This window comes from Calonectris borealis, chromosome 14, assembly GCF_964195595.1.
Source record: "Calonectris borealis chromosome 14, bCalBor7.hap1.2, whole genome shotgun sequence".
NCBI classification, from domain to species: domain Eukaryota; kingdom Metazoa; phylum Chordata; class Aves; order Procellariiformes; family Procellariidae; genus Calonectris; species Calonectris borealis.
In genome coordinates this window covers 18,200,782-18,213,458 of record NC_134325.1, presented here as the reverse complement: position 1 = coordinate 18,213,458, position 12,677 = coordinate 18,200,782, and the positions used below count along the sequence as shown (strand labels likewise).

The 12,677-nt window shown below is 41.2% G+C and overlaps 1 protein-coding gene across 6 annotated transcripts in view; it reads right to left on the bottom strand.

Moving 5' to 3' along the window:
• The window catches only part of ANO1 (anoctamin 1), a 49,660-nt gene that overhangs the window by 16,103 nt on the left and 20,880 nt on the right, over positions 1–12,677 (bottom strand). For 2 of the 6 annotated variants that reach the window (XM_075163350.1, XM_075163353.1), the window contains 8 exons: positions 12,565–12,629; positions 11,877–12,011; positions 10,390–10,550; positions 6,542–6,624; positions 4,733–4,744; positions 3,811–3,882; positions 1,818–1,895; positions 660–734 (listed from right to left, as the gene is read on the bottom strand). In XM_075163350.1, coding sequence (XP_075019451.1) covers positions 660–734; positions 1,818–1,895; positions 3,811–3,882; positions 4,733–4,744; positions 6,542–6,624; positions 10,390–10,550; positions 11,877–12,011; positions 12,565–12,629 — 681 coding nt within the window. The remainder of the gene's footprint in view (positions 1–659; positions 735–1,817; positions 1,896–3,810; positions 3,883–4,732; positions 4,745–6,541; positions 6,625–10,389; positions 10,551–11,876; positions 12,012–12,564; positions 12,630–12,677) is intronic. The other 4 variants (XM_075163349.1, XM_075163355.1, XM_075163352.1 and 1 more) reach the window with 3 other exon arrangements.

Here is a 12,677-nt window from a genome sequence, read left to right as displayed (position 1 = left end):
TCCCTATCCCCAGAAAACCAAATGAACTGAGTTAGTCTGGTGTATTTTACCTTTGGAAAGGGCTTAAGCTTTTTTATCCATCTGCCAATCTGTTCCAAATTTTCTTCAAAATTTGTTTTAAATGCTAATGCTTTATCAGCAAATGGGGAAAGGCTGTTCTCATCATTATTTTACCTTTTTCGTGAATTAAGTGCTCTGTTTGCAATTCTTATATGGTATAACCTCAAGTTTGACTGATTTATTAAAAATCCTTGCAATCAGGATTGCAATTGGCCACATTATTTCTTTCAGAAAAGTTTGGTATAAAAATGAGGCCATTCTCTACTTCCTGACTACTTTCTGAGAGGGCTCTCTCTACTTTTTAAGTTTTGTCCCAATGGTGGTGGTAATTTCCATTTCCGTGCCCTCATTTTTTCCCTCCCCTATTTAGGTATTCTTATTTCTTTACTGGAAAGAGAGAGCAAAGTAGAAATTCAAGTGCTTGAAAAGATTTTAGATTGTAAAACAATAAAATGCTTGAATTTTTTCACTGGGGAAAAGCCATTGCAAACCATATCAATCTGATAAAGTCTGTCACGGCTTCACTAACATTTCCATCACTTCTGTTCTATACAATGACTCGGTTACATAAATTTCAGGTTTTGCCGGGTGATGCTTACCATGAAGATAATGCCAACAAAATTGGTTAAATAGGCTGGAAAACGATCCTTCCACGTCAGCTTTTCTTTATCTGTCTAAAATTTTGGGGGAAAAAAAGGTACATTTAATAAAGATAGAGCGTGTGATTTTGCACACGTGACAAAAACAGAGGGGGAAGAAAAGCCTAGCAAATACACAACCAGTTAGAAGATGCAGACACAGTGTTTACAGTTACAATTCCACACAGGCGAATTGTTTACTCCGTATCTCAGTTCAAATTGGTCAAGCGCCTGCACTGCCAGTATAAATAAACCAGATTTTTCTGTATACTGTTTGAAGGAAACATGCAAATAGGCTGTCATAAACCATGAAGTAAGATCTCTCTTACTGTTAAATATTTTCTTTTGCTTTCCCTAGAAGAATTCTCCTTCTTCCTCTCTCCCTCCCCCGTTAACATTTGCAGTTTTGCAATGTTCCACTGAAATACAGATTAAGTATGCTACTGAGTAACTCCAAGATGAACGCACAGTTGACAGGGAAGATCTTGTTTTGGTGTGTGATAAGACGTGCAATTCCTCCAATATGAGTGATTTTTAACTACCTGACTATGCTCGTGGTATTCAGTGGACCACGCCAATAGGAGTTAAGATGCGCATGTATAACAACTCCTCCTAGGCTACCCTAAATCCAGTCAACCAGCCACCGCCTGAATTTGGCTATGAAAATTTCATTTAGCACAGTATTGCTCATCTACAGTCCTTCATAAACTTCGATGCCGGGAATTGTTTCTAAACACCAGAAAATAAACAACGAAAGGAACATTACGGAAGATGACACACACGTTATAACGAACATAAAAATATTACTCAAATTCTATTTTTATTACATGCACGTTGTCTCAGGGAAGTGAAAGCAACTCTTGCGACACATGGCCCATGCTCCACTGCAAAACGTAACCTCAGGCCAGGATGGTAAATCTAAGATTAGCCATGCAGTGCCATTCCCAATGCATAGAAACAGTCCCAAAGAGTGCTGAAGAAACAAGGGGAGGAGGGGGAAGAAACCCAGAACTGAATGTGAATATTAAACAAAGGTTCAACAGCCAAAAACCAAATTGATTTGTGTCTTCCATAATTACTCATAATTTGAGTTTCTTCATAAGTTTGAATAAAAAGAACCAATTTCACCCCAGCCATGACTGTCTTAACTCTTTGTCTCCATTTGTTTGCTGTCTCTTCCGGAAAATACCGATGCTTCTGATGGCAGTCAAAGGAAACAAAAAGAGGATGGGGCAATATAGCGTTACAAAGCATTGCTAAATTCATCTACATACTCTCTACTGACTCTGTACATAGCAGGTTAGCCACAAGGGAAGGCTCTATTTGTTTGCTTAAGGCTTTGTGTTTCAGCTTTAGGTTAATAAAACATAACAACAACAAAAGACAAACTCTTGCCCCAAATCCTGGGGTAGATCAAGCAATCCTGCAAAGGCTATTCCCTTTTTAATTGAGGATTGTGCCTGTCTCTTTCCTTTATGATGTATAAAGAATGTCCAAAAAGTTTTCCTTTAAAAAAATATTTTCTTTTAATTGGACTTCTCTTGAAAAAATATGAGCAATTTCTGGTTTAGCTTTAGATATTTTGTTCTTTAAGAAGATTTCCAAGTTGTCTTACAACTGTTGAATTTGAACTTTAACACTCTAGATCCCAATGAAAGATAATTATTGAGTCTTTCAGAAAAAACTCCTTTTCTCACGTTTCCCAAATTAGTAACATCCACATTGAACACAGGCCAAAAAGTTATAAATAGTCTGGTTAAAAAAAAAAAATCCTCTCTTAATTGCTAAGCTTTCATACTCCGATATTTGGAGGCCACCATTCATTAATTGTCCGATTACCCTACAGTCTTCCACATTTAAGATCTGAATTCCTAATATACCCAAAAGTACAGCGAGTCACAGGTTTTTAGCAGAATAGAACAAAGTCTGTGTTCCAACATTGTTTATCCAGCCGATAAGAGGGCAGCAACCCGCATTCTTTTTCTTCTGCAAGGGATTTTAAAGCAGTGCCGCGAGTAAGGTATTGCACATGACGCTGAACCGCTTACACACTGCATCCTATAGATTAACGGCAACATACATGCTTTGGAGCATCTTTTAAGAGGGGCCCAACAGTACTCAAGTACGAGCACGTAATAAAATCGGACGCCAGTCCAATCTACGTATGCTGTCTCTTAAAGCGTATTTGATGTAAACGTGGTTATTGCAGATGTATTTTCATAGGGTTTTCATAAAGTTCTGATTTAGGGCATGGTTCCATGCTACTGTGCCACTGGCAACAGATACAAAAGAAGAATTTCTGCCGACAGATTTTGTTTATGCCGGAGCATTTACTTCTCTGCTTACAAACACCGTCATACGAACGGCTAAATTCTTGCAGTTAAGGGGGAATAACCCCTGGTAGGGTGGAAACCAGTATGTGGGGGAGAAAAGGAGCTTTTTCAAATTGGTCTGCTGCTGACAAACAGTAATAGGGAAGGAATTACAGCCTTCAGCGAAAGGGCAGGGAAGCTGCTCATAGGGACTGCGCCGTCCGTTGGCGAGATGCAGGCGCCCCGGGAATGACTGGCAGCACCTTTGTCACGGTGATGTAAAGAGCAAGTTAAAAGCAGAAGTGAGCGCTACCTTATTCAGTGAAATAAAATGGAAGTTATGTTTTTAAAAGGTAGAGAGTTATTATCAAAGCTGGAATTTGGCAAGGAAATTGGTGTTAGTATTCTTCATTAATGCTCTAGTAATGTTTCTATTTACAAAAAAAAGTCTAGCAAGACAGAGAACCTCTCCTGAGAGGCTTTAGTTACTTATACTAGCCCAGAATAAGATGTTTTGTTACAGTTTTCTCAAACTTGATTCGTTAGCCTAACAGGAACTTCAATCTGGCTCAGTTAGCTAAACCACACTCCTGTATCTGATCATTGAAGACTTTTCTAGACTTAATCAGGTCTTGTGCACTGGCACACACCGAGTATCCCATGTATGCTAGGACCGAATTTAAACACAATGTGCAGTGTCTCTATTTTTTACCTATTTCTTAGTCTTGGGTCAGTGCCTGCTACAACGACCTTCTTTTTCAGTCTTTTATAAGTGAAACAAATGAATGTTTTTACCATACCTCTTTATGTTTGTGTTCTTTTCTCAGTGATTTTTCTAAAACTTTAGCTTCATATTCTGCTCTTGGATGATCCTGTCAAATAAGTCATATTTAATAAAAAGCAAAATTATTTATTTTTTGTATCAGCTACATATGAACTGTTTGCAGGTCGATTTCCTGATAATCTCCGAGTTTTCCAACTGAATTCTAATTCACTCGTTTTGTCATTTTTGTCATTTGATAGTCGACTGTAATTTAAAAAAATGTTAAATCCCATATCATTCGCAGTTCTACAGCAACAACTGCAGAATGATCTGCACTCGCTATCAGACAGCCACATGCAATGCTATCTAGGTTAAATTTAACGAGTGTACAGCACAACCTGCAGACAGCGTGGGTCATACCACATGACATTACGCTTGGATTTTAATTACCTATCTTTTTGATAAAACTTAGATTTTGCATGTCATTAACCGTCACTTCAGCGATCCACAGCTCAGGAGGGAAACAGTTATCTGCTGTCAGTATGCAAAACACTTGGCTTTGGGATCCCAGAGAATTGTCAGTTGGGGTCTTCCCCTAATCCTGTCTTGGACAGCATCCACCGATTACCCGGGTGCATTGAAGGAGAGGGTGTAGGAAACACTCAGAAGTAAGAGACAGCCAAAAGATTCAGAAAGAGTCATGGATTCAGAATTCATGATAATTACACATTCACAAAAGATTCAGAATTCACAATTATGCATCGGATGGGAAACAGAGCGGAGTTGAAAAAAGTCTGAACAAGTGGAGAGGGGGAGGGTGTAAAGGCAAAGCAATCAGTGGGAGATCTAAAGAAAACCTGATGCTTGAAAAAGAAGAGGTGGAGATCAAAAGATGGCATTCATCAGTAGACATGTAATAAAAAAGGTAGGAGCAATTAAAAAAAAAATGTTTTCCAAACCTTGACTGCCTCCTTCAGGAAACCAGAAAAAAACACGAAAAACAAGAAAAAAAAAAAAAAACAAAAATTTGATTACTGAACTGTTGCAGATCATATTGGATTTATATTTTAAAAATTACATGAAACAAGCAGCTGTACAGTGGATGGCTAGACACTACCAGAGAAAATCAGTCTACTCATGTTCTACAACATTTATTAACATTACTCTAAGTATTGTATGAACTAGGTGTCCCTAAAAACACGCGAAGATGAGACACTTTGGGTTTTAGTATATCACTTGAAACCCTGACTCTTCAACACGATACTAGCTGAAGTTTCACCCAAATCAGAAATAGGAGGGGCTTAAATTCTTTGCTAAACCCATGACTGTATTATCTAGCATTGACTACACAAACCAAAGAATAAAATATACTTTATTAACAGCTGCTGGTTTAGCTGTGTAGAGCTCTGAACTCAGACATGAAGGGGATAGACATCAGAAAGAGACAGTTAATCCTTTCTACTTTCATGTATGCTAACAACAAGTTACCAAAAATAAAAGAGCAGTACAGTATCCAGGAAATAAATCCCTATATTCTCTCCCAGTAAAATAGGTATGATCTAGCATAGGGGCTGCTGGCATAATGTGCCTAAATATATTACGGAGCAGATAAACATATTAAGAGGAGATAATTCAAGCAGAAAGATTTTGGGGGTGAGGGGAACAATAACTGTGCCAGGCTCTTCAAGCTGCATTAAACCCAGGGCCGGTGAGGTTTTTGTTTCACGTGGGCAATATTTGTTGTGTATCCATTTAGAACATCTAGAGATACGACACGGGCGGTCATGCTTCTTTTAATAAAAACAAGTAAAATAAAAAGCCGGCCAGCCAGAAACAAAGCAGCGAACGCCTGTACGACCTGCGGGTCCTAGCTCAGATCCCGCAGCGGGGTTTTCGCAGCGTGGCTCGTCACATACATAGGAAAATGGAAGGGACCCACACACCTCCGCCGCCTCGGAACTGCAGTACAGTCCAGGGCAAGGCTGCCGGGGCTGGGACTGCGTTATGGTCTAGGAAGGTGTCTCCTTTTTTTGTAAAGTGACAAAATTAAAAACAAAAAGGTGGGATACAGCTTCTCAGCTGGCTGAGGATTTTCTCTCCTTTCCTTCTAAAACTTCATTGATTTAAGACCTTTTTTCATACAGATTCAGCCCTTTTCCCTTTCATGCTATTTAGCACATTTAGCGTAAACCTGGCTAGGGATATTTTTTTTTTTTTTTTAGCAAATGGAAAAAAAAAAACCAAACCACCTCCACACTGTCTCCCTCCCATGTCCCAGGCCCACATGTCTGGCAATATTTTCTTAGGTATTTTCCAATTCAGGGCTTGATCCTGCATCGTTAAAGCTAACAGGAATTTTTCAGTGCTTTTTTACAGTGCTGTAACTTTATCAACTTCAATACATTCATTTCTGATTTACAGCAGCATGAGATGAATGAGGTCCTCAGTTGTTAGCACCCTGACATCAGCCCAGGAGCGAGGTCTGAGCTGTATATTCCATGCCTACGCTGCTAGGTGTGACCCGACTACACACTTCAAAAAAATTACATTTTGAGGCTATACAATTATGTTTCTACGGCAACAAGACGTACTAGTCATACCCTCGCTATAAAAACCTCAAATAGTTCATGCATAGGATTTTCCTTTCTTCTAAATGACAGAACCACCCCAAGAGCAGTTCCCCGTGAGGCAACATCTCTGGCCTCGGGGCAAGGAGCTATTGGCAACGCTACAATGGAAGTCAAAGAGTCAGAACTGAAGGGACAAACCTCCTCCTCTTCAAACCCAGTCAGGTCCCACCTGTAGTTGAGACGCATCTGTTTTCTCTTCCAGTGTTCCATAAAGGTGGCAGCTGAAACAACAATTTAACAATTATTTCGACATTTTACCAAAAAAAATGGCATCAGCCTCTGGGATTTGTCTTAGCAGGCAGGCTGGCCACGCTCCGCATGGCCTGCTGTACGTCTGCAGGTTCCATCTCCAAAAGGTCTCAGCAGGTGCCATATCGTGTCGCATACCGGGCCAGGTTAACTTCGATTTTGTTGCTCTTTTATTCAACATTAACGTCTATCTGGGAAATACTGATGTGCTAGGAACCAACCTTTTTATCTAGGCAAGCTAAAAGAAAGGGCATTTGTTACATCCACAGCTTCATGTAGAAAGATGCCTACAATTTTTTAAGGGGTGTAAGAAAGTCGGACACCCAAGCTTATTTAAATATTCGTATGTGTGACTAATGATATGGTTGGTCTTCATCTGCATAGAATTCCATCCATAAGTCCACACAAACCTGTGTTTTATCTATACAAAATATGAATGATTTAACTAGCCTTGTACTGATGGGACAGCTATTCCCTCAAAGATACCAAGATAAAGCATTTTTATATGGTTATAATTACATCCTTCTAGAGGTCGTAATCGTACGGTTAGCTCTACTCATCACACCCAAACCCAAAAACTCATGCCAGTGTGAAAGCTGCAGGTGGGCAGGCTGTTAAAGAGGAAGCCTTTCAGGGCTTTTATCATTAGAAACATTGCCATTTTCTTTTTGATAGAGAAGACTTACAAAAAGAAAAGAAACCTCGTTAAAGCAATTCTTGAGTCCCAACGAGCGATCTCGGTCTATATCAGTCTATCTGCCTCTGAGACCGAGCGAGTTCTCAGAGGACGTATTTAGATGCTGGGAATACACTAGTGCTGTATAATAAATAAGTGATTATGAAAGAGGCAAGTCTACCAAGAAATGGTGTTCCCAGGGGAGTTTTCCGCAGTGAGTATTAACAGATGTGCTCAGAAACATTCATATCCAGAAAAACCGGAGGCAGGGAGAGGGTAAGAAAGTCGAATAGAGAGGAAAGGACGCCCTCATGACTGGAACCAGGCTACGGTCATGACATTCATTCACCTTCCAAGCGAAACTCTCACGTGCCAAACTTACAACGGAGCCCCTTTACAAGCCATAGGCTTCCTGTAAATCGGGATGGCCATAGGTGTATCTTAAGAGGGTCTGTGTCACAGTCCTGGAATTGCCTCCCCTCGCCCCGCCGCCAGCAGTTCTCACTCCGGGGTCTGCAGTTTCCACGTACAACGGGAAACACGGAAAATGAACGAGATGTTTCTTAGTGCTACTAGAAATCCTTCCATGGCACTGACTTATGATGCAAAATGAAAAGACTGCACCTGAAACGCAGCCAGCTCATTTCAAAAGCCCTTGGCGAACGTGCCAGGTAGTGATGCACCGCCGCTTTGCCAAGCGTACCTGCATTTTCATATTTCATTTGGGCCCGTAAACATAAGTGGAGCTTAAAAATTCCCAAAGGTTACTGTCCAGATGAGCTTATCTGGATTCTCTGACATTTTTAGTGCCATTTAATACCAAACAGCACTGGGCCACGGTCCATGTTTAATGCTGAACTTCTGGCCGGGCCTCAGTTCGGTGCTATAGCTGTTTTAACGCTCGTTTGAGTGGAGTTCTGCAGGGTGTTACAATACCACCACCACACAAAGAAAGCCTGGCCAAATGATTGCTCACAATAATACCCCTGAACTTGGGCTAATTTTCTTGCTACGCTAAGGATGCCCTGGGTCACCTGAGCAGGTTACTTGGGTCTGCCTCAACTCTTCAGCCGTACATGGACCCAATAAAACTTCTCGTTACGTGCAGAGGTGCTCACAAATGGCACTGGAGACTATATGTGTGCCTACATTTAGAGACGGCCAATTTTTGTTGATACTATTTCCTTAAAAAGTGCTCGTTTCATTTTTTTAAAAATCGTTTTGACAAATTCTTTAGAAATGAAATTTGCAATAATGCAAATTCAAAACTATGTGGAAAAAATTCTGACTTTCCCAAATTCAAAAAGATATTTTTGAAACAACATTTATTTTATATGATATTGTACCACAATATAATTTTATGTTGACCCCAAAGAACTTGAGGAATTTCACATCCCACTCCAAAACTATTTCAGATATTAACCTGATTTTGTCCAGAGCACAGAAACTGGCTTCTGCCAATCCGCCTTACTTTGCCCAACAATGTAAAAAACCAGATGGGGGGACCCATAGTTGTTTGCTAAGCAAAGGGAGGCAAACAACGTTACTCTGTGGACAACAGAGCATTATGTGCCAAAATCCACGTTGGGTTCACAATAATGGTAAATGAGGGAGACCGAAACCGATACTTGACTCTCCACATGAGAGAATCAGGCTGTTTAAAGTCTCCGACACTGCATCCTGCTTTGGGGTATATCACATTTCTCCCTATATGCTACATGGCAAGACGACGATCTGTAAGACAGTGATCCCTCCTCTCTGCTGCGCAGCTGGTTGAGTTCAACCTCCCACCACCACTTCCCGGCTTTCCCTCCGAGCCTGCAGCGCTCCCGACTCCCCGCTGCAGGACTGTCCTTGTCCTTTTCCTTACAGGACTTGATAATGAGCTCTCAGCATTGCATCTAAAACATCGTTATCTCAAATGGAGACCTTGGTCAAAAAGATACTGCTTTAAATTGAATTATGTTGAATTGTACTAAAATCAGTTCAGATGAATGGTAATGTAAAAATGGTTTCCTACGTACTAGAACAAATAAAAACTCGGGCTATATTTTTAGGATTAAATATAATCCGAAACAGGTTATTTGCTAAGTCGCAAGAAGGCGTACAGGAAGGGCAAACATCATCTTGTGCTGCTCTCGCTGACGCTGGGACTATGTGGCTATCAAACTTCAAAGCTGGGGGGAATAACGCACATTTCCCTATTCTCTGTATAGGGCTCCCAGTTACAAACGGGTTTGGGCCCCCATCAGTTCCCATTTATCTTAACAGGCCCTCTTGGCCCCCAGCGAGGACGACTGGAGGCTCCTCTCCTCCAGCGCCCGTGCCTGTGCTGGGGTGCCCGAGCAAGGAGCTCCCCATCCCTCCCTCCAGCAGGGAGGAGAAAAGCCCTCAAGCTTTTCCTGAAGACACTCTCACAAAGATTTCATGAGAGGGTTAATATTTTTAACCAAGTTCTACAGACGTGCCAAGACAGGTTAAGTGACGTGCTCGAAGTACAAGGGCAGTCAGCATCAGAAAAAACACCTGTAACGCCGCCGTTCCCTTCACGGTCTGCACGCATGATGTCTGCCTGCTGATAAACTTAATTGCATCTCGGAGCACACTCAAGAATCAATGTTGGTTTGTCCTGAGACGCTAAAGGCCATTACACTTCCCTGCGGAGCCCTCCCCTCAACCCCGGAGTACATTAATACATTTCTTCTGTAATGTTCTAAAGTGGAAGCTGGCTCCGCAAATAGATTTTTTTTGTTGTTTTTTTGGCAAGCTGTGCAATCCCGTTAATGAAATTTTGACATACCACACAGCAGTTTTATGACAGATGCTTAACAATTTCATTTGATATTCATCTCGAGCAACTTTTTGAATTTTAGCCTTCAGTCCAGAATATAAATTTGGGGGTGACAGTTTCATGGGAAAGAAAAAAAAAAGAAAGAAAAAAAAGAGAAGTTCTTTATATAATTAACTGCCTGAGTATAAATATTCTGCTTTATCTCTTCTGTTTCTTCCTGTTGTATTTTAAATAATTAAAAACTTAACATGAAGGCATGTATCTTCTTACCCCAGAGAGCCATGAAGACTGAGAAGAAGACAGTTGCAGGGTTATCAAACAGATGACTTGCGCGAGCAGTCGCACAAGCAGAGCTCATCTTCCAGTAACTGCATGTTCTGTCACATAAGGGACACATGGTGATATTGTTTCTCTGGTCACACATTTCCATACTGCAACAAAGCAACAAGATACGGAAAAAGCACGGTTAGTATGGCTCCATCTTCCATGCTCCGATGATCTTTTCTCCTCTGCACAGCATCTGTTTCTGGTCTGTAGGACCATCAGATACCCTCACAGTGCTCCCCAGCGAGCAGCTCTGCCCGTAACCTACACCACTGCAGGGTGCTCATGCAAGGCTGCTGCCCCCCTCCATCCCCAGCCCTACTTCTATTCCAGGGGATGAGAGCATTATGAGAGGCATAAGGCTCTATGCTTTTTACTATAGGATCTGACAGTAAAAAAAAAAAAAAATTAAAAATCATTCTTGTTTTGAAATACTAACTACAGCAATAGATAAAGTACAAGGGAAGTGCTGAGTATCAAGAGACTGGAGTTCAACCAATTTAACTTCTCTGCACTCCATCTGTGAAATAGCAACAGTGACACTCCCTTTGACTTTCTTCAACTGTTGGAAGCAGTACAAAGCAATCTTAATGAACAAAAGAAATATATCTATTTTTCGATATCCATTATCTGCTTTGTTACTCAGTGCTCATGCTTGTACAAACGATGTAATTTTAATCTACAGCTGATGATGCATGTAGGGCAAATAATGCAAAATCATAGGGCTTTAAAAATATTATAATACAAAACTTACTAAAAAATTAAAAATAGAAGGAAATCAAGATTTTATTAATCTGTCCACAATTGCTTATTTTAGGCGTGTATATTCTTGATTCAGCTTTATGTCACACAATGCCCTCCTCAGCACTAAAACCTATCATTAGCAGTATTTCGTTGGTTTAACATAATGATCTGAGTTAGAAAAAAACCAAAACCACCTGAGTAACCGGCCAAGAATTATTTTTAGTACATCAATGCAAACTCCACAAGTAATATTAACAATAAATGCTAACGATTTAAAAACGTGCTGCAGTCCTGCTGCCCACTCTCAGCCCTTGGTAGCGCTCCATCGCTTACTGGAAGTGAAAATTGGTGGGACTGGCAAGCTCCCCCACCCCGGTGGAGGTGGCTTCATTTTAAGCACAGCTTCCAGAAGATGAAGCATGTGGGTCGTGAGGAGGAGAGCAGTGGGAGCGCGCTGCACTCCGGCAAGCGCCAGTTGGCAAACAAACCTCGGGAAGCCATGGCCAGCAAAGACGGACTGGGGTGTCGGGCTGCGGGTGGCACAGGGCAAGCCCTAGAAACTGGGAGCCACAGTTTCAGCTGTGCTCGCCCTAGGTATTAGTGACAAAACACTTACAGAGAAAGGTAATGTTTCACTTTGAGTTTCTAGCTGCCTCGAACAACAGAACCTCTTTATTTAGTTATTTTACCTTGGTATATTCTCATCCACAGTTGCACAGCCGTACAGGAAAACAATAATCCCTACAATTGAAGCTGGAATAAGCATTTGTGTATAAACTCCCAGCCAGGCAAAATATAGTCCAATCTTCTCTCCAAAGTATTTTCTGAAATGCATTAAAAAAAAGAAATGAGAGAGAGAAATGTTTCCTATTTCTTAAAATATAACATGGCTAAAATTATGAATCGCAGCTGGATTAAGCATGGAGAAAGTAAGATCTGATGACCTGTGGGAATTTTTTCCTTCTCAGAGGACTCTCTTTCTCATGATGCTTGGAGTTAATCCAGAGATACAGGCACCATGAAAGCAAGTCAGACCAGCTAGCAATTTTTTCCCCCATGTTTCTGCTGTGTAAATTGGTATCTTTGGATCTTCTGTGAAAAAGCACCTCATTTTCTTCAGAGAGTCTCAGCTCTCACCATGAGCAAACAAAATTCATTAAAAATATGTCCCCTGGAAGCTTTCACACTAGGTGGGATACATCAGCGTGTTTCTAAACCCACAGAAAACTCCTTTTCCCCCAGTGAACTTTCCATTCCCCGGAGTCCCCCGGGGTGGCACCGAGGACAGTATCCCCGCAGGGACACCCGCACGAGCATCGCTGTGCACAGCTTCAGGGCTGCCCCGGGGAAACACGACGGAAAGGGCTGAACTCTCACCTCACCAGGTCAATTGGCTGATATTTATAAAAGACTCCATAGCTCGCCCACTCCTCACACAGGAGCTGTAAAACAGAAAAGCAAGGCGAAAGCTAAAGCACCGCGTACATGAG